Source organism: Gobio gobio (assembly GCF_949357685.1).
Source record: "Gobio gobio genome assembly, chromosome: 9".
NCBI lineage: Eukaryota > Metazoa > Chordata > Actinopteri > Cypriniformes > Gobionidae > Gobio > Gobio gobio.
The window spans coordinates 15,670,383-15,693,271 of record NC_137115.1 but is presented as its reverse complement, the minus strand read 5'-3'; the positions used below and the strand labels follow the sequence as shown (position 1 = coordinate 15,693,271).

The 22,889-nt window shown below is 38.0% G+C and overlaps 1 protein-coding gene across 3 annotated transcripts in view; it reads left to right on the top strand.

Moving 5' to 3' along the window:
* myo5aa (myosin VAa) overlaps positions 1–22,889 on the top strand; it is a 133,816-nt gene that overhangs the window by 34,675 nt on the left and 76,252 nt on the right. For all 3 annotated transcript variants that reach the window (XM_079826075.1, XM_079826073.1, XM_079826074.1), the window contains exons 3-6: positions 3,606–3,777; positions 3,863–4,007; positions 7,579–7,735; positions 18,360–18,503. In XM_079826075.1, the coding sequence (XP_079682201.1) occupies positions 3,606–3,777; positions 3,863–4,007; positions 7,579–7,735; positions 18,360–18,503 (618 nt within the window). The remainder of the gene's footprint in view (positions 1–3,605; positions 3,778–3,862; positions 4,008–7,578; positions 7,736–18,359; positions 18,504–22,889) is intronic.

Below are 22,889 nucleotides of genomic sequence, written 5' to 3'. Positions count from 1 at the left end.
GGACACTGATCCTGATGAATAATTGAATAATTACACATAATTTGTAATAATTACTATTAAGATTGCATGTAATCATTTATTGTGATTGTATTGTCGATGACAGAAGATGTGGATTGAAAAGCACCCAATATTTAGATGGGCATAATTATAGGGCATGCGTCTTTGCATCTTTTCCTCTCAAACAATATTTATGACCCTGTGACCCAATGAGCATTTAAAGGGTTAGTTCACCTAAAAATATTTATGACCCTGTGACCCAATGAGCATTTAAAGGGTTAGTTCACCCATGATTTACTCACCCTCAAGTCATCCTAGGTTAGGTGTGTATGACATTCTTTTTTCAGACGAACAAAATCGGAGTTATATTACAAAAGTCCAGGCTAATCCAAGCATTATAATGGCAGTGAGTTTGTTGCCCAGCATTATAATGGCAGTGAGTTTGTTGCCCAGCATTATCCGTGAGAGGTGTCAAAGCTTGCGATGCTTCTATACATCGCATGAGGGGTTACTCTTTTGCCGTAAGTCGAATTGCGTAAGACTTTCTGCCTTTATTTTAGACTTTATTTTAGTCTATAAAGTTTTAAATATGGATATTTTTTTTACACAAACACACCACTTCACTTCAGAAGGCCTTTATTATCCCCCTGGAGCCGTGTGGACCAGTTATATGATGGATAGATGCACTTTTATGGACCTCATAAAGGAGGCAACAATTCACTGGCATTATAAAGCTTGGAAGAGCCAGGACATTTTTTTATATAACTCCGATTTTATTCGTCTGAAAGAAGAATGTCATATACACCTAGGATGACTTGAGGGTCAGTAAATCATGGGCTAATTTTCATTTTTGGGTGAACTATCCCTTTAATAGTTTGATGGTCACTCCAAATATATATATATATATATATATATATTTTTTTTTTTACTTTTTCCATGTCAGTTACATTTTCGGCCCATCTTATGCACAACATAACCCTGAATATTCCTTTAAACAATGGTTCCAGGTCTAAATGAGTTTTAACTCTCACTTAGTGATCTCTGTAGGGGGGTTATGACAGTAAAAGCAGCGGTGGTAGTATTTCTATTATTTTTATGATCCATGCAGTAATTTCTGTTAATGTGGAGTATTCTATTTATCTGATGGCTTTATTACCGTATTGCTGCGATTTACAATCTATTACTAAACTTATCACTAAATGACTATTCAGAGAACTACAGTTTGAGTTAAAGAAATGGCAGTTTTATTACTTATCTTTATTTTGTTCAAAAATCGACTTGATTTTTTTCTTCTTCAGTGGAACACAAAAGATGTTGACATAGATATTTTCCATATGATGAAAGTGAATATTAACTCTTCAGCTTCAAAAAGGACGAAAACATGTGACTTGTGCTCTATTATAATAAGGAAGTCATACTGAAGTCATTCGATAGCTTTGTGTAAGTCTTCATTCAATGAAAATACTGCATTTCCATAAGTGATAGCTCTTGAAGGGATAGTTCACCCAAAATGAAAAGTCATAATTTTCTCACCATGTCGATCCAAACCCTTTTTTTTGTCTGTGGAAAAAAAAAGCGTATTTTGATAAATGTCTCAATATATATATATTTTTGTCCATACAATGGAAGTTAATGGTAAACAAAGACTGTTTGATTACCAACGTTCTTCAGAATGTCTTTTTTGATGTTCCGTAGAAGACAGAAAGTCATAAACGTTTGGAATGACATGAGGGCGAACAAATTTTTGGGGTCATCTGTCCCTTTAAAGGTCCCATGGCATGAAATTTTCATTTTATGAGGTATTTCAACATTAATATGAGTTCCCCTAGCCTGAATATTGTCCCCAAGTGGCTAGAAATGTTGATCGGTGTAAAACCGAGTTCTGGCTGTCTTTCTCTGCCTTTGAGAAAATGACAGGCCAGACTAGCCAATCCTGAAGTCTCCTGGTTTGACGTCCAAGCAGGAACGGTTTCCTCCCTTTCCTCCACCCAAAGAATCTGGCACGCCCATGCAAACGCTCGAGAGATCATAGCTTGTGAACGAGTGAATGCTGGCAGTTTCTCAGTGTTTGGATGTACAAATGAAAACAGAAGTCTTTTTTCAGTTCCTTCTGATCTGTGATCAGTGATTTCTTATGTGTAGCTAATTATTTATTATTCGTGCACACACTGCGGCTTCTCTCTCTCCCGACAGAACGGTGTTTTCGTGTTTTCTATCTTGTGAGTCAGTGTTTTTGTACGTCCTCGTCGCGTCTATCTGTTCTTAAATGTGCATACAGTCGGGAGTTTCTGCTTAACATCGGCAGAGCCACATCTTTAGAGATAAACCTCACGCACGCCGAAGCTCGGCCTTCAACATCCCCGACCCCCAGTACTGCATCTGGCCCACAGCGGAGGCACCAAACGCGGCGTGAGATTAAGCAGAAGGGGGGTAAGCGTGAGGGTATCCGGCTAGGCTAGCCAGCTTTCCCCACAATAAACTGGATTACATTCGATTACTGCTGTTGTGTCTTTGTTTGCGCTGTGTAAGTTACTCAATGCGCGTCACTGACGCTTTTCATATGATTGGAACATATCTAGAAATAATGCTTTAATCAAACTTACTAACTCGTTCATCTCGCTGTAATGGTACATTGCATGTGTTACAAAGTTGGTAGAATAATGATGAAGACGGACTCGGCGTGACTGGGACTCGTGTTTATTCAGAACTCTCAGATACAAAGACAATAAACTTGCGCTGACAGACAGCGCTCTCACAACTCAGTAGTTACTATAAATAACTTTGTTAGCAATCGCTCCGTCTCCGTGATGTCCGGTTCGCGAACGAATCATTCTTTTGAATCGGTTCTTTTTAGTGAACCGAACCAGTTCACCAAATCGGACTGAATCGTTCTAAACGGTTCGCGTCTCGAGTCAGCGCTGATCCATAATTTACTAGAGTTCCTAACTTTCTGACATGAGTGACAGCCCCTCCGACTAGAAATAAACTAATAACCTGAAGTATATTCTAGTAACTACAACAGTTCACCCTGATCTAAGACATGCTGAGAGAACTGATGAGAAGTGAACTCAGGTCCATCCGTCTCTCTGGCAGCAGCTCGTGCGTCGTAGACCTCGTTAAACCACGCCCCCTCTGTTCATTTCAAATGCAAAGATGTCAGCCAATCACAACAGTGGGCGTTTTTACTGAAGTCTCACAGCAGACACGCCTCTTGAAACAGGGCAGTCAGCCACAGGGCAAACAGCAGTATAGACAAAATGCCTTTTATTTCTAAATTATGACATTTTATGATGTAAAAATCATACTAACAATATAAGTACACCTCAGGAAACACTATAAAATAATAGAAAAATGCCATGCCATGGGACCTTTAATTCTATTATCCTGATGCCTCGGAAGTCAATGATGTCAAATGTCAAATTCTACTGTGGTTTGCGACTGCTTCGAACAACAAATCAGATTTGAATATCCTGAAACGTGAATGAGTCAATTTTTCAGCGTGTTCCTCACAGAAAGCCATCGTCTGACTTCAGAAGATGTATGATCCCTCATGTTTCCCCTCAAAACACAACTTCATATAATGGTGACTTGTGAATTGTGTTATTTAGGAACTGGAGCACAAATTGGACCCCAAGACGAACAACTTGCCACACCTGCGTAACCCAGATATCCTGGTGGGCGAAAATGACCTGACGGCTCTCAGCTACCTTCACGAGCCTGCTGTGTTACACAACCTGAAAGTGCGCTTCATTGATTCCAAACTCATCTACACATACTGCGGTAATCACACTCATACACTAGACATACACTTAATGTATCTAGAATTATTGAGCTCAATAATAAGGTCTTTTATCGTTTGACCCAGGTATTGTTCTGGTCGCTATAAACCCATATGAGACGCTTGGAATCTATGGAAGCGACATCATTAATGCGTACAGTGGGCAGAATATGGGCGACATGGACCCTCACATCTTCGCAGTGGCAGAAGAGGCTTACAAACAGATGGCCAGGTGGGGCTAAGCAAGTTTAAGTTTGTTAAACTGTCGCTAGTTACCTGAATAAAGGTCATGAAATACATGACCAACGGCATACTATTTGCGAACATTCCAATGTCCGCCCATGTTGATAGGAGCAGTGTTTAGCTTAATATGTAAATGTGTGCTGCACGCTATTTTCTCAATACAACTTTTGTGGAAATTAAGTTGAGAAAGCATCTGATCTTATTGAGATTGATATTTTTGCACCAGCTCTGATTTTCACCACACCATTCAAGTCAAGTAACGTTTATGTGTATAGTGCTTCATTGTTACAAAGCAATACAATTGATTATATTGGTGATATTTCAGCTGAATTTCATGGACAAAATCTATCTATTGTTTATTATCAATAGTGAAGCTATGTATGAAGCTCAAACAGAAGTCAACCAAGCAGCTTTCTATTGGTCAACACAGCGAATTGGAAATCACAATTTAAATTATAATTACAACTTTTTGTTTTTAGTACTCATTGCTGACCTTAATGGCAGTGTAAACTGGACAATATTAGAAGGTGGAGCCCCAGAGTACACCTACCTATTACGTATTTGTCATGGACCAATGACAGATCTAAGGCGTTTAATGGCCAGCGGGAGTTTTCTGGACAGTTTTGAACCACTGACATAAACTCCAAATTAACTTCATTTAGGCCAGATTAAGTTTTGAAATCATGTCACACCCATTCATTCATTCTTTGATTATTTCGAATTCGATTTTTTAAGTATGTCGTGGCATTAATAACTCCTTCAAATAGCGCAAAGACATTTAAAGATATTTCTCCCTTGAGTACTGAGGTTTGTTACTGCCTTAGAAATGCAAAATTTTAATTTGGTCATCAGTTACTCATGTCCCAAACCTGTATGAATTTATTTTCTTTGGAACATAAAAGATTATATTTTTAAGATCGTTGGGGTCCAAACAACATTATACCCCACTGACTTTCATTGTTTGGACAAAAGACATTTCAGAATATCTTCTTTTGTTTTCCACCAAAGAACACCATACAGGTTAGCAATGCCATGAGGGTGATTTTCTTTTCCTTTTTGGGTGAACTATCCTTTTAGGTACAGTGGAGTTGTGCTTGTATTGCATCAGCCAAGCATTCATATTTGCATTGATAGAGTATGTCTCTGTGTGAGTATGAGCTATATTGCTCAATCTAAAGGGAAGGTTTGTAGGTCAGGATGTTGCTCACTGCAGCCCAGCCAAAAATAGACCAGCCAAGGTTATGTTTCTCTTGCTCGTTTTCTCGGGTCTCTTGTTCCTTCTCAATGCAGCTGCAACGGTGTGCACAACCTGAACCCGTCTGTCTGAAAGGTTCATTGATCAGTGGATGCCTGTGTTGCAGCAAAAGCAGTTTTCACATGCAGCATCATTTTCTCAGAGCTTGTTTTTCTTCTTCGTCTTTGCAATACACCAATACAAATCAATAGATTTTCAGCATTTTTAATGAGTAAACTCTAGCACCCCTGGCAAAAATATAGATTTTCCCGTACTGAAATACTTGAAACGCTTCCAATACTAATTTTCTGCAGAATAGATACACGATACCAGCTGCGCTTTCTCGCTCTCTCATCTCTCCGACAGCGAGTTGACACACAAACCCGCCTCCCCTCACTCACTCGTTTCATTTGCTCCGGATGAATATTATTGGTGTTAGAGGGCTTGAATTTCAGTGTGGGATTGCATGCATTCAGCATAATTTTACTCATTCCTGCAGATTTTGTGCTCACACCCAAAGTAAGCGCACATAAAGCCGCCTCTCAGTACTACATTGAGCTGTTTTTTGCTGCTTATAGCTCATAAATAGTGAAATACACACAAAATAATGTCAAAATGCTGGTCTTGGTTAGGGATGCAGTGATTAACCGATTTCTCGATTAACCGCGCTTAACAATGTCATGGTTAATTAACCGTAAAGGCAATGCTACACGAGTGTTTCTATTGCACGGAACGAAACTGTTGCAAATTGCACAAAATGAAAACAAAGTTACACCAGCAGTGCATCAGCTTAAAGTGCCGTGCTTATTAGAGACACGGAGGCTTATTAGAGACATATTCTGAAAATATATAATAAATATAATACAGATTGTCAAATATGTGTAAGTTAATGGGTTTTGTCGTTTAAACGCCTTTATAACGATCATGTTATTTGATATAACGCGCAATGAGTTTGCAATTCAGAGGATCTGTTTTCATCACGTAAATTCATCAGTTTTCCCCGAAATACATAGAAGTGGCCAGTGAACAAGAACAAGCTGTATTGTTTCATGTAAAATGTGTATCTGATATGAATAAAACATTTATTCAAATTAAGCATTATTATTGCAGCTTCCATAGATATCAGTGTATGGAATTTAAATTTAACAAACTTTACATGTATTTTTTTATATAGGCTAGTAATTCATTTAAATGTCTATTTAAATCTCTGAAACCTCAAATAAACATGATGTGGTTGAAAAGTGATATATGAATAGTGAGATATGACTGATGATATATGAATTCATGATGTATGAAAAGCACTGAGCGCGTCGTCTCAGCCAAAGCACGTTTTAATTTATCAGTGACACGAACAAACAAACCAAAATAATAGATACTATTAATAATATGAATTATTAAAAAGAGTATTAAAATGAATACGTAAGGAAGACAGTTAGTGACAGTTTATTCCCCTCACACTTACATGGATGTTTACAGAGGTCACCTTTCTTTAATTTAATTTTGTCTTATATTATTATTTTGTGCTGTATTATTTGGTTACTTTGTTATTTCTGGTTCAAAAGGTAGCAAAAATAACACTTCTAAAATCTAAAGAGTGTTCATGTGAATACATTGTTATGAAATTAATGAATGCATAATAATCGTGATAATCGTGAAACAGTGATTATTTCTAAGACTATAATCATACCAACAAAATCTGTTATCGTTGCAACCCTCGTCTTGGTGGATTCACGTAAACACAGTCAGTTATGTTTAAAGGGAATGTAAACTGCTGAGAAAGAAAACACATGTGTAACAGTATAATGGATCCGTGTGTCAGGTCTTAAAGTGACAGCAGCCTAATATACATGCTGCCAAATTATGAGATAATATTCAAAATATCCATATTGCAGTTTTTACCCATGGTATTGATTGACAGTGAAAATGCTGAGTGGATAGTAACTTTGGAAAACCACAGTGGCTGGTAAAGCAAAAAGTTGTGTGTGTGTGTACTGTGCATAATTATTATGTATATTTGAATACACACAAATACATGTATATATTTAAGAAATATTTGCATGTATATACTGTGTCACTATCATTTATATTATATATAAATATAAATATTTTATATATAAAGTAAAAAAATCTTAAATATATACATGCATATGTGTGTATTTATATATACATAATTATATGACATATTATATATGTAATATTGTAATTACACAGTACACACACATATTATGTAAACACAAACTTTTATTTCTGATGCGATTAATAGTTTGACAGCACAACAAATTCTAGTTGAACTTATTCTTTCTTTTGTATTTTCCGCATCATTCAGGGATGAGAGGAATCAGTCCATCATTGTGAGTGGAGAATCTGGAGCAGGGAAAACTGTTTCAGCAAAATACGCCATGCGTTACTTTGCCACGGTCAGCGGCTCTGCCAGTGAAGCCAATGTAGAGGAGAAAGTTCTGGCATCCAACCCCATCATGGAAGTAAGTTTTTCCTGCATCACTAGATCAGTGCGTCATTCTGGAATCAGTACTGAGACTCGGGCTGTTTGTTTTCATGAAGGTCTTTAATAATACAGACATTTATATCTCAGAGAGCCAAACCCCTTGGGCTGGGAGACTAAAAGCTGTTCACTGGCTGAAAACGAGCCTTATGTTTGCTCTACACTGCATGGTCTTCATCTCCCCAGGGCTCATTTCCCTCACTACATCAGAGAGAGAGAGAGATTATGTGTGTTTGAGTGCTCACATGTGTATTAGGGTAAATTTTGTGTTACCATAAAGCTCATATGCTGTCCTCAACTCACATATTTCTTCAACATGCTTAAAACGGACACAATCACTATGTTTCAGAAACTACCTACCTCCATATACATTTTTAAGTATTTGTCAGCATGTAAAAGCATCATGGGATCTCTAGACATGAAGGCTGTTACAAATTTTACGTGGAATAATTACAATATTATAATTATGGGGGACGGGGGATGGGGGACGGGGGGGGGGGGGGGGGGGTCATATTATGTTACCTTGTTTTGGCCAAATGCAGCATTATTGTTCACAAATAATGTGCTGCAGTGATGATGTATTTCCATCCCGTAAGTTAGCATCACCCTGGTTCCCTCGACAAAAACATAATTGGACTTTTTCATTGACTTTTGGATTATCACAGAAAAAAGCTCTGTGACCACAAACGGGCTAAAGGCACACTTTAAAGGATTAGTTCACTTTAAAATGAAAATTACCCCATGATTTCTCACCCTCAAGCCATCCTAGGTGTATATGACTTTCTTCTTTCTGATGAACACAATCAGTTATATGAATAAATATCCTAATGTTTCCAAGCTTTTTATTGGCAGTGAACTGGTTTGAAGCTCAAAAAGTACATCCATCCAATATAAATGTACTCCATACGGCTCCGGGGGGTTAATAAAGGCCTTCTGAAGCAAATCAATGGGGTTTTGGAAGAAAAATATCCATATTTAAAACTTTATAAAGTAAAATATCTAGCTTCCACCAGAACACCTTCCGTATTCAACTTACGAAGAGTGTAACGCCTCTCGCTGTATCGCTTTTTACGCTTTTTTTTGTAACTCGATTTTAAGAAAATAAAATTTAATGCACTTTTTACCTCAGTGTGCCTTTTGCCCTGTTGACTCGAATCTCAATCGATTTCAATAATACAGGGTGTATTATTGAACTTAATTGAGATTCGAGTCTCCCATGCCCTTTGCATGAGCATTGATTTTTTTTTTTATAGCCTTATGATAAAAGAGATGTTTAATATATGAAATATGTGAAATATTTATATATTTTTATCCCAAACACTCCCCCAATCTACCATTGGACATACTGTATACTGCATGCATCATTATTATGCAATTTGATATTCTGATCATATTTTTTTCCCAAGCACATCTTACTAATTCCAACCTGCCTGGAGTCTCCAGAAGTACAAGGTATCAGGATCTCATACTTTGCTATGGTAAAGAATCCTGAAATATAACCCACACTTAATAAGAATCCAGTGGTGGAAAGAGTACTGAAAAAGCATACTTAAGAAAAAGTACTGTCCTAAATACTATTCAAAGTAGGAGTAAAAAAATGCCATTTTAAAAGTACTCAAGAGTAGGGAGTACTATGCTATTAATGTTATTCCACCTTATACCCTACAAATTAAAAATGTAGCTTACTCTTTTATGGATGATTCTCAGTAAGAACAAAAAAACAAGAGATCACCAACAGTATTTCAGTGTTTCAATATTTCTCCAAGTTTTATTTTTGACTGGTAGCACTAAAAATACAGCCATGTAATATTTGAGAAAGCAACCAATAATCTGGTAACATTATGACAACCATTCTGTAGAGGTTTTCTTGCGGTTAATTAAAGAGCACCTATCATGGAATTTTGAAATTTACCTTTCATGTAGTGTGTAACATAGATCTAAGTGAACAAAAACATCCTGTGATAGCTTGAAATATGACAGTGCACCGTATATATAGTTATTTTCTTTCAAAAGTAAGAGTCGACTCGGAGTCATTTTTAAGAATCGTTAGAAGACCGAAGCTTTTTCTCTGACTAGATGACGTCAACTTGTCAAGTTGTTTGAATATGATACGCCCACTTATTGCGCTCCAAGACCCCAGTGAAAACTAGAAAACATCATGGCCACGAGACGCTGTGTTCTGAAGTGCGACTCAAAAGCAAACTTTTTTCATCTGCCCAAGAATGAGCATTTGAAGACTAAGTGGCTTGAAGACAAACCATACATCGTCGCGATTGAGTGTTTATTATTAGTCGTCAAATGTATGTTTCGCGATCTCAGGAAGCTTTTATTATGGACTTCTATTATGGCACATGGTTCTTCTTCGTCTGTCTGTACATGGACTACATGTGCACAGAGCGCCCTCCGGCTGCCAGTATGAATTGAAAACAACACATAAGAGACTCAATCGCTCATGATTAGGCTATTTCTGCCCATTTTGAGGAAGTATTGAATAAAAAATACTCCTCTGTTTAGAAATTTGACACAGACATATGAGAATCTATCAATATGTCTCCTCATCTGCACACTTTTGAACTAAAAGCCCTGAGGGATGTTGATTTGTCGCGAGTCTTCGTGAGGAGTTTTTTTATGAATGAGATCAGCTGAGGCTCATATTACAATCAAACAGTACCGACGCGGTTTTCATATTCATAACTCCTGACACATATTAACAAATTACTGTCATTATAAGACTTTGATGGGCGTTCCGTTTCCGAGAATATCTGCACAGACTAAACCAATCACAACTGACTGGGTCATCGGACCAATCACCACAGATTAGCGTCACGTAAAGGCGGGGTTTTGAAAAGTGAATCACTAAAGGAATCATTTGAGAATCGCTGTCAAAACAGGTAAAAATAAATGCATATTATAAGAAAACTAAAGTCTTTTTTGTCATTGCATGCATGCAAAACTGTTGTTGGGGACTTCTAAAACAATATTTGGAACATTTTAAATGCCATGATAGGTGCTCTTTAAAAAAGGTTGCAAAGCGTTGAACATTAACAATTTTACGTTAAAAAAAGCAGAGTTCTTTCTTTCCAAGACGCATGTACTGCTTTAATTTCAATGGATGCTTTCTCTGTAAAAAGAATACACTTCAGAAATATTAATATTCTAAAGTAAATTTTTAGTAATTGTTTAAGGCAATTTCAAGATTTCAGTCATCATACAGTAACCAGCAACAACCCCCTTTCATAAAGCGCGCGTGCCTCTCACTCTAGGCTGGGTGCTTGACGGGAGTCGCACGTGTGACGCATGGAGTCACAGGACTGATTATTCGCCTTAGCCAATCACGTTGACAGAAAAAAAATAAACATATAATGTAAAGATGGCAGGTTTAGGGAAAGTAGTGCAGTAAAAGTACCGATAAAGCACTTAAAATGTACTCAAGTAAAAGAAAAAGTACACTAATATTCAAATTACTTAATAAAGTACAATTCCTGAGAAAAACTACTCAATTAGTTTCAATTACAGTAACGAGAGTATTTATAATTCGTTACTTTACACCACTGTAATCACAAGCTGAAATGTTGTGAAATACATGAAGACCGTTTATAGACAACATGTGTCTGAAGGCTTTATAGTCAAGTCAAGTCAAGTCAACTTTATTTATATAGCGCTTTTAACAATGTAGATTGTTTCAAAGCAGCTTTACAGTGTTAAACAGGAAAATAATGCAGCATAATTTTAATCAGCTGTATAGCCATTCTGGAAACATTTCAAGTATCATACAGTGACAGTGTGGGCGTTAGATCAATAATTCGATCAGTAATTTAGTTTAAATGGTTAATTTAGTTTACATTTTTCAACTAAACATCGAAATAAATCTAAATAATAATGTCCCCAACTGAGCACGCCAAGCCAGAGGCAACAGTGGCAAGGAAACCAAAACCCCATTAGGTGACCTAATGGAGAAAAATAAACCTTGGGAGAAACCAGGCTCAGTCGGGGTGCCAGTTCTCCTCTGGCCAATTAACAAACAGCGTATTATTATTATTATTATTCTGGCAGCTTTACAGCTCAGAGGTCATAATAGATCAGAATATTCGAGGGACCGGGGGCAACATGCTGGAGACGGGTTTATTGAGGATCATGTTGATTAAATAATTATTAAAGTGCAATATTCGAATGATCAGAGGCAACACGCCGGAGACGGGTTTATTGAGATGCCGTGTCGATGTGGCAGTTGCAGGGGGCGTCTAATCACGGTCTCTGCAGACACTTCGGGGGCCTGTGTTGGTCTTCTCTGGGCGCAGGTCCACCATCTGAACTGGATACGGCCTGGATCCGGCTGACTGCAGTAAACCTCGGGATAAAACAGAGAGACTATCATTAGCGTAGATGCCATTCTTCTGATGATGTCACGAGTACATCAGGTGTTATGGGAAGTGTTCCCGGTTCCGGCTGACCTAGTTAATGCAGCCTAACAATCATTTCATTGAAAAAGTGATTTTATGTGTATGCCACAGTAAAGAGATGTGTTTTTAGTCTAGATTTAAACTGACAGAGTGTGTCTGCTTCCCGAACAATGTTAGGAAGACTGTTCCAGAGTTTAGGTGCTAAATAGGAAAAGGATCGACCGCCTGCAGTTGATTTGGATATTCTCGGTATGATCAACTGGCCAGAGTTTTGAGACCGCAGTAGACGTGATGGAGTATAATATGTTAAGAGCTCGCTCAAGTATTGGGGAGCTAAACCATTTAGTGCTTTGTAAGTAATAAGTAAGATTTTAAAATGTATGCGATGTTTAATAGGCAGCCAGTGCAGTGTTGACAGAACTGGGCTAATATGGTCATACTTCCTGGTTCTAGTAAGAACTCGAGCTGCTGCGTTTTGGACCAGCTGGAGTTTATTTATTAAGCGAGCAGGGCAACCACCCAGTAGAGCATTACAATAATCTAACCTTGAGGTCATGAACGCATGAACTAACTGTTCAGCATTTTGCATTGAGAGCATGTGCCGTAATTTAGATATATTTTTAAGATGGTAGAATGCAGTTTTACAGATGCTAGAAACGTGGCTTTCAAACGAAAGATTGGTATCAAAGAGCACACCCAGGTTCCTCACTGACGACGAGGACTTGACAGAACAGCCATCAAGTGTTAGACAGTATTCTAGGTTACTACTTGTGGAGCTTTTTTGTCCAATAATTAAAAATTATTTTTTTTCTGAATTGAGTTGCAAGAAATTACCGGTCATCCAATGTTTTATATCAGCTATGCATTCCGTTAATCTTGTGAATTGGTAAGTTTCTTCAGGGCGTGAAGAAATATAGAGCTGAGTATCGTCAGCATAACAATGAAAACTAACGCCATGCTTCCTAATGATATCTCCCAGTGGTAGCATGTACAGGTTGCGATCGGTGTGACATATCTTCATTTACTACTACAAACTGATAACGGTCGCATAGGTATGATTTAAACCATGATAATGCAATTCCACTAATACCTACATCATTTTCGAGTCTATTCAAAAGAATGTTGTGGTCGATAGTATCAAATGCAGCGCTAAGATCGAGTAACACTAATAGAGAGATACAGCCACGATCGGATGATAAGAGTAAATCATTTGTAACTCTGATGAGAGCAGTCTCAGTACTATGATACGGTCTAAATCCTGACTGGAAATCCTCACAGATACCATTTCTTTCTAAAAAGGAACATAATTGTGAAGACACTGCCTTTTCAAGTATTTTTGACAGAAAGGGTAGATTTGAGATTGGTCTATAATTGACTAAATCTGTAGGATCAAGTTGCGTTTTTTTAATAAGTGGTTTAATAATATCCAACTTAAAAGTTTTCGGTACATATCCTAATGACAAAGATGAATTAATGATATTAAGAAGAGGATCTATGACCTCTGGTAGCATCTCTTTTAATAGCCTAGTTGGTATAGGGTCGAGCATACATGTTGTTGATTTAGATGATTTAACGAGTTTAGCCAATTCTTCTTCTCCTATAGCAGTGAATGAGTGTAATTTTTCCTCAGTGACACTACAATACTCTGTCTGATGTGATACTGTAGTAGACGGCTGCATGGTTAAAAAATTTTTCCTAATATTATCAATCTTACATGTGAAGAAGTTCATAAAGTCATTACTGCTGTGCTGTTTACAATCATCAGAAGTTGAAGCTTTATTTTTGGTTAATTTAGCCACTGTATCGAATAAATACCTTGGGTTGTGTTTGTTTTCTTCCAAGAGAGTTGAGAAATAAGCAGATCTAGCAGTTTTTACGGCCTTTCTGTATGTGGTCATGTGCTCTTTCCACGAATTACGAAATACCTCTAATTTTGTTTTCTTCCAGCTGCGCTCCATTTTTCTGGCTGCTGTTTTAAGGGCCCGGGTGTGCTCGTTGTACCACGGCGTTGGACTATTTTCTTTAATCTTCTTTAAGCGCAGAGGAGCAACTGTGTCTAAAGTACTGGAAAAGAGAGAGTCAATAGTTTCTGTTGCAACATCGAGTTCCCCTATACTATCTGGGATGCTGAGCAGATGATACTGATGAGGAAGATTATTTAAAAAGCAATCTTTAGTAGCGGCAGTGATTGTTCTGCCATTTTTAAAGCGAGGGGGCGGCTTTGCAACCTTAGCTAAATTAAGTATACATGATACTAAGTAATGATCTGAGATGTCATCGGTCTGCTGCAGAATTTCAACGGTATCAACATTTATTCCATGTGACAATATTAGGTCTAAAGTATGATTATGGCGATGAGTGGCTCCTGACACGTGTTGCCTAACTCCAATAGAGTTTAGTGTGTCTTTAAATGCTAATCCCATTACGTCTTTTCCGTTGTCTACATGGATATTAAAATCACCAACAATTAGTACTTTATCTACGGCCAGTACTAACTCTGATAGAAAATCAGCAAATTCTTTGATAAAGTCTGTATTATGCCCTGGTGGCCTGTATACAGTAGCTAACACAAATGTTGAACGGGTTTTATCATGTACACTACATAGCGTTACATAAAGCACCAAAACTTCGAAGGAATTATATTTGAAACTAGACTTCTGAGTAATACTGAAGATATTATTATAAATTACAGCAACCCCTCCCCCTTTACCTTTCAGACGCGGCTCATGTTTATAACAATAATCTTGGGGGGTGGACTCATTTAAGGTAATGTAGTCGTCAGGTTTTAGCCAGGTTTCTGTCAAACAGAGCACATCTAGATTATTATCTGTAATAATATCATTAACAATAAGCGCTTTTGGGGAAAGGGATCTAATATTCAGCAACCCAAGCTTTATCAATTGTTCATCTGTATTATATATTTTGTTTATTTGTTGGACGTCAATTAAATTTTTACTGTTGAATGGTTTATAGACCGAAAGGTTGAGAGTGTATCTTGAAGGACCAGCACCAGTTCAAGTCCGACAACAGCAGTGGTGACAAGAGAGTCGTGCTGTGAGTGGCTACTAACAATGAGCAAGACGGACCTTTCAGGGTAGGAGATGGACTTAAAGGTATTTCACATAGTGTGTGATTTTTAGCGACATCTAGCAGTGAGGTTGTGAATTGCATCCCCCACTCCCTTTCGGAGCACATAGAAAAGCAATCGGGGCCGACACAGGACAAACATGTCGTCGTCAGAGAGAGCAAGGAGTGACTAGCGCTCTGTAGAGAAGTTTGTCCGTTTAGGGCTATTGTAGAAACATGACTGCGCAAAATGCCAATTTCACTGTAAGGGGACCCGTGGTGTATGGAGATAGAAATGGCTCATTCTAAGGTAATAAAATACATAACGGTACATTATGTAAGGTCTTTATACTCCACTAGATCCTCATAAATACTACACACTGAATCTTTAAACCAGCTCCCAAAACTTACTGTTAGATTCTGGAAGATAAATTCCTCAAATAGTGGTAAGAGTGATATCGTGCTGTGTATTTCACAACACTGCAGCTTGTGATTCTTATTAAGTGTGGGTCATATTTCAGGATTCTTTACCATAGCAAAGTCTCTGAGATCCTGACACCTTGTACTTTCTTTAGACTCCAGGTAGGTTACCGTTCTGGAAAATGTTGGCACTGGAGACTAAAGGGTTCCTGATGGTTTCACACCTAATTCTTCACCTTTAATTTCAAATTTTTCTTTTGCAGTTATCATTCGATTTTTCTTCTTGGCCTGTTTTTGTATGACCCTGCTGAACCAATGAGTGTTTTCCTGTTTGTTCGTCATGCCTTAAAGGGTTAGTTCACCCAAAAATGAAAATTCTGTCATTAATTACTCAAGAAGATATTTTTGTTGAAAGCTGATGGCTGAGAAAGGCTTCAGATAGGCCTCCATTGGCATTCAGTACATTAATACTCCCAAGACCCAGAAAAGGCACTTAAAACATTGTTACAAAGTCCATCTCACCACAGTGACTCTACAATCATTTTACGATGTGACGACAATAGTTTTTGTGCGCAAAAAAAAAATCAAAATAACACCTTTATCCAACTTGTTATTGCCTTCCGTGTGTGCCTTCACGACGCATGTGCGAGAATATGACGTAGCGCCGGGGTTCGGGAATCCATGAAATGCACACTTTAGTCCCATTTTGAGAACTACGCCGAGACCTAAAGCACGATCAATGTAGAATCCAACAGCTTAGACACGCGCGTCTTCCTCTGCTGGTCAACAAATCGCTTCTGGGTCATGTGTCCGAACGCCGGATCTGCGTCATATTCTCGCGCATGCGTCGTGAAGGCACACACGGAAGGCAATAACAAGTTGGATAAAGGTGTTATTTAGATTTTTTTTTGCGCACAAAAACTATTGTCGTCGCATCGTAAAATGATTGTAGAGTCACTGTGGTGAGATGGACTTTGTAACGACGTTTTAAGTGCCTTTTCTGGATCTTGGGAGTATTAATGTACTGAATGCCAATGGAGGCCTGTCTGAAGCCTTTCTCAGCCATCAGCTTTCAACAAAAATATCTTCATTTGTGTTCCGAATATGAACGGAGGTCTTACGGGTGTCGAACGACATGAGGGTGAGTAATTAATGACAGAATTTTCATTTGTGGGTGAACTAACCCTTTCATTTTGCAATTTCTAGTATTGCATTAGTATTGCATCCTTCTTGTGAGCCTTCAATAATTTTTGACTGTAAAAGTAGACCTGTTTAATAATTATGCACACCTGAATATAGGGCACTTTTCAATTCCTGCCTTCCTTAATAATTATATATCACTTATTAAAGGTCCCGTTCTTCGTGATCCCATTTTTCAAACTTTAGTTAGTGTGTAATGTTGCTGTTAGAGCATATATAATACCTGTAAAATTATAAAGCTCAAAGTTCAATGCCAAGCGAGATATTTTATTTAACAGAAGTTCCCTTTCAAAGCCTACAGCGAACGGCAGGTTGGGACTACATCCCTGTACATCCTGCTTTAATTACGTCAGTAGAGCAGTTTGTCGACTAACCTCCGCCCACAAGAGTACGCGAAAAAGGGGGCGTGGTCTTGCTGCTCCCGCGTGGATAAGAGGAAGTGTTGCGTTCGGTTGCGTTTGTATATAGTTTGTTTGTTGCCATGTCGTCGAGACGCTGTTATTTTCATCCCGGAGTCAAGTCACCTTTGTTTGGCTTTCCCAGGGACGCTGTACTTAGAGATCATTGAGCGCATGCATCCCCGTTATGGTGAGAGGCGTGACCTTTCCGGTAACGTGCGCTCTGCGTGCGCTAAGCTGCTGTCGAATCACAACACGGGAACCGCTGGCACAATCAGAACTCGTTACGTGTTTCTGAAGGAGGGACTTCATAGAACAGGGAAATCTTTCAAGCCGTTTTGAGGACAGTGAAAACAGCAGTATACAGATAAGTAAATTGTGTGAAAAATACTGTGTTTTTTTACACGCGAAACATGAACACATGTTATATTGCACACTGTAAACACAATCAAAGCTTCAAAAAAACACGAAAAACGGGACCTTTAATGATTAAATGCAAAATCGATAGTAGTTAAGATTAATGTGGTTTGGAATTGGTAAAATGTCCTTGCAAAAAAATAGCAACTAGCATAATAGTTATGCATGCATTGGACAGACAGGTAGCCCCACCCCCGAACTCATGCTATTGGTTGAGCCTAGCAGGTGTTTACACTAGTACTCACATTGATGATACATAGTTGTTCAGAGCTAAATAATGCAATGTGAAAGAGTCCTGTGAAGGGCAAATCGGTCAAATCAAACTCTAGTCCAGACCTAGATTTAAATTGTTAAAACCCAGTGTGAAAACCACATTAAAAACACTAATGATCTGAGCTTGGTTAGGTTTGGTTAGGATCAGTTGCTTGCTGATTATGATTTTGACAGAGATCCTCAGCAGATTTCTGCTCTGTGGGAGAGGCAGTATCAACTTCCTGACCTGCTGTAGAGACCCAGAGAGCCAACGCTCTATGTCGTCTCCTACACACATGATCTTCCTGTCACACTGTTTTTTAATCAATAACCTTTCTGTGTGCTCCTTAAACTTTTAACCCTGTTCCCTTCTAACTGAAACAACAAAGAAACCTGCAGGTCAGTCCAGTACTTCAACTCAAGCTTATGTCTTTTCTGTTCTCATCTCTAGTCCATCGGCAACGCCAAGACCACCAGGAATGACAATAGCAGTCGATTTGGGAAATACATTGAGATCGGCTTTGATAAGAGGTATCACATCATCGGTGCGAACATGAGGACATATCTATTGGAGAAATCACGCGTCGTATTTCAGGTGAGGGATGAGCATGAATGACATTCTGTCACTTTGGAGTTTCACTTTGGTCTTTATATCTTAAACTACCCATATTCTAAATCTTTTCAGCATCTTATTTTGGCCCAAAAGGTCCACATTCTTAAATTAAATAAAGTATTTATCAAGCATAAAATATTTTTCTTCAAGACCATTTTTCACCCTCTGACATTTAGAATTAAACAGACTCTTTGCAACTGTACCTTTAAGACTTGACCTATGTCAGGATTGGCTAACCTTTCTGATGAAAAGAGCAAGAGCATAAAATATAGAGTTAAAGAGTATATAGATATATAGTATGTAAAAGTCTGGGTGGCCAAATATTGATGTAGTGATGGTTGTGATGTCATAATAACCACGCCAATTTCTGAATCAGTCATTTTTATAGTTGTTTTGTGAATGAACTGAGGGCTGAGTATGTTCACATAGTACATTAAACTCTTTAATTTCAAAAGACAAACTAAACAAATCTGTTTAACGAAGGGTATGATTATATGAATTAATCTAGAATATGGTAGTGGGAAGAGCATGGAAATCTCTGTGCCTCTCAGATGGAAATGTTGATTTCTCTCTTTGCCCTCATATGTGATTTTCCATGGCAGTTTTTTTTCTCCTTCTGGATTACTGAATGAATGTGTGGTTTCTTCTTTGGAGTCTTAAACTAAAAGCCTGGTGTGTTTCAGAATTACCACCAGATGTTATCAAACACTTAGTGATCTAGAGATTAACTCTGTGTGTATGCTTTTGAATCTTTCTAATGGCTTTCAAAAGAAAATTGTATCCCAGACATATCAGATACTCAACTTGATTTTTACATTTGCATGAATAGATAGGGACAAATGAGTCATGCTGTTTTCCAACATTATTATTATATAAGAGGTTAAAATTAACAACTGATTTGTATAATTTTTTTTAAATTGCACATAATGCAGTTTTATAATAATAACTTTGTAATATAACTTTTTGATTACATATTTATGCTTCTACTCCAATTTGTGTTTTTGAAATATAAATACTTAAACGGTGGCTGTCATAACTTGTTTTCATGACGGATGTATTCAAACACGCATTCAATATTGAAGAACCTGTAAAAAATATAATAAATATAATAAAAATAAATATGTTATATTGCATATATTTAGCAAAATGCTCCTTTCTAGAGTTAATTTTTCCAACCAACTATCCGGCTGTGGACATTAAGTGACTTTTCTGAGGTAAATGTAAGGTTAAGGTTCATTAACACCTTTCTACAGTTAAAACACTGATTGAGCGATTACATGAGACATGATACATTTCAGTAAGCTGTACTGTATCTTTCAAGATTCCTTCTGATGCTCATTCATGTGTATTTTGTGCTATAACTACTGCTTTGAAGAATGGCATAAGACAGTGCACACAGACAGGAGCAGCCAGCCGCCACACCCTCTGAAGCACACCGCACTTCCTGCTTATGTCAGATCTAATTTTAGCTCCTCTCAGATACCTCAGGGATTTAATTCACAGGACTATTTTCATTTTTTTGAAGGCTCCTGTGTCTTTCTACACTTTCAAGGCTCCAAGCCCTAGTGAGCTATAAGCTAATATTATGCTTCGATAGCTTTATCTGTACAAATTCCTTCACATAGAAGGCACTTCCAGAATAAGCTAATTCCAAAATGGTGGATGAAGTGAGAAAAATGTCAATTAATATATTATGTCATCCAATGCTGAAAAATATTGATAAAAACAGTTAAATGAAGTTTAAAATGGACTGTTTTAATATTTAGTGTGCTGAGTGCTTTGTATGCTTATTAGAGTATCACCAAAGACTATATATAGGAAGACAGAGCACTTCGATTACTTATGAATGGGAGAAAGTACAACGCCCAATATGGCAAATATGCCCCGCTTTTAAAAAAATGAAAGAGCCAATCGTTGATTAGTAAAGTCATCGCGTCACTGCAGCTGCCGTTAGAAGCTGCGGTTGCTATAGAAACAGGCAGTGTTTTTAGTGTTTTTTATTTTTACACGATTTGAGCATTTAGGATCAAAATTTATGAGAAAGTTGTCCGATTTCATTGGTGATTTCAAATATGAAGTTTTATCATAAGCCTGGCGAACCGTTTTGGAGAATTTGATGTTTCTCCATTCAAAGTGATAGGAGCTGCACTTGCATGCCATAAAGGCGTTTTAAAGATGGCCGCCGAGTGAAAGTATCACATTATAGTATCACATTATATTGTTAGCTTAGCAACATGCTAATAGCATACTTATTTGGAATAAATTGTGTTGAGTCTTTGTTGAGCTTCAAGCGAGGAATGTTTTTAAACAGTCATGAAGTGTGCTCCAGATCAGTCACCTAGGGTTGCTGTGTTTCCAGTTAGTTACCTATGTAAACAGTAGACAACAAGGCAGCTCCTAGATTTTAGAAGAAAGCTGTTCAGTGGGCAAATATAGGCTGTAGCCAAAAATCAATTCACTATTAATAACATTACTTCTCTAGTATAGTACAGTGAATGAAAATGAGTGAGTGAATTCAGACACTGAGTGTGCTTGAAGTGCAGCGGAGCATTCAGTGCATCAGTGTTCTTTAGCGGCTAGGCAGTGAGTATACATTGGTTGTACACTCATTGAGGTGCATTATAGGATTGAATGAGTGCCATTATAGGCATTTAAATGACGTTATTTTGAGAAAATGATAAAGGCATTAGATTATGATAACTCAGTTTCATTAATTAATTTTACCAAAAGTAACTTTTGTAAGATCATCTAAGTAATTCCAAACATCGCGAGGCAGACAACGTCATTATGTGATCAAATACAATCAACTTATTAACACGCTCCACAGCACCACCCAGTGGATTTAGTTATAACTGCGAATTGTAGTGGGATTTATCATGGATTCACTGCATTTACGGCCAGCAAAGCAATGCAGAAAAATGTGAATACTAATTACAGATTGAATATTCGACTATTCGTGCACACCTGGTGTATAAAGACCTTACATAATGAACCATGTTTTTATTACCTTAGAATGAGCCATTTCTATCTACCGTATTTTCCGGACTATAAGTCACTCCGGAGTATAAGTCGCATCAGTAAAAAATGCGTCATGAGGAGGAAAAAAACATATATAAGTCGCACTGGACTATAAGTCGCATAGAGAGATTGCATGAAGCGGTAACCCCAAGAAGGCCCGCCTGCAAAGTACTTTATATTAAACTCCTTGGCAACTACCAGGGTGTGGAGACGTAAAAGCACCATTGACAAGCCTCTCCCGGCAGAGCGTTGTTCAAGCACCCATCTGTGGACTCGTTCCTCCAGCTCTGGCCATCTTGCTTTCAGTCCATGATTAGCTTTCTTTGTTTTCTTCATTACAGTTAAAGTCACCTCTGCTTTTCGCCAGTCCCTCACAAGTCTCTAACTCCAAGCTTTTCGATTACCGTTTTCGGCTGCATATTTTACTACCTGCAGTTTGTAATCTGGATTTTCTTTTTGGGGGCATTTTGTTTGTGTTCAGTCTTTCTCAGTTGTCTTTTAAGTTAATATTTCAGTTTACAGTTTTTCAGTTTTCAGTAAATTTTTACAGGGGTAGGCTACAGGAGCAGCATAGAGCGCCCTCTCGTGGCTGTAGATGTAAATGTTTTCTCTTGTCAGTCTCTATGAATTAATTTTGATATACAAGTCGCACGACCAGCCAAACTATGAAAAAAAGTGTGACTTATAGTCCGGAAAATACGGTACATACACTGCGGGTCCCCTTACAGTGAAGTCAACATTTTGCACCACCATGTTTCTACAGTAGCCCCATAGACCGTAAAAAAATATGGACGACGCGACTTCATTGACTTCCGCTGACCAAAGTTGAAGCTTTCATAGGCCCGCTCACGGCGCTGACATCTTGGGACCGAGTCTGCGCAGTAGCGATCTCGGGACCGGAGTTGCGCAGTAGAGAACAGGAAGTAGAGGCGCGATTATCAAAAGCCCGCCCACACTCTCGCAGATGCAGAACAATTCATTATGTTGGTGTGAAATAAACAGTTATGGAAGTGTAGAAATTAAAGCTAAAGCTCCAATCTCCTCCCAAAAATCCAGAAAAAAGTCCGTTAGTGCCTCAGTGACAACTTCACTCAGAGAAGCCGTCAATCTCAGCTGTCAATCATGACGTCACACCCCTCGTTTTTATAGCATCAAATAACTCACTAAAACTAAACTTATTTAAAAAACGAACACTTGAAATGAAATTATTGTAATAAAAACTGCCTAAAATGACAGAAACCATCTTTAGGAAACAATTATTTGAAGTGTAATTAAATTGTTTAGTGTGTCTCGCGCCCATTCTAATACATGGAGAGGCGGGGTTTAGGAGCTATACTGGGACCGGCTACC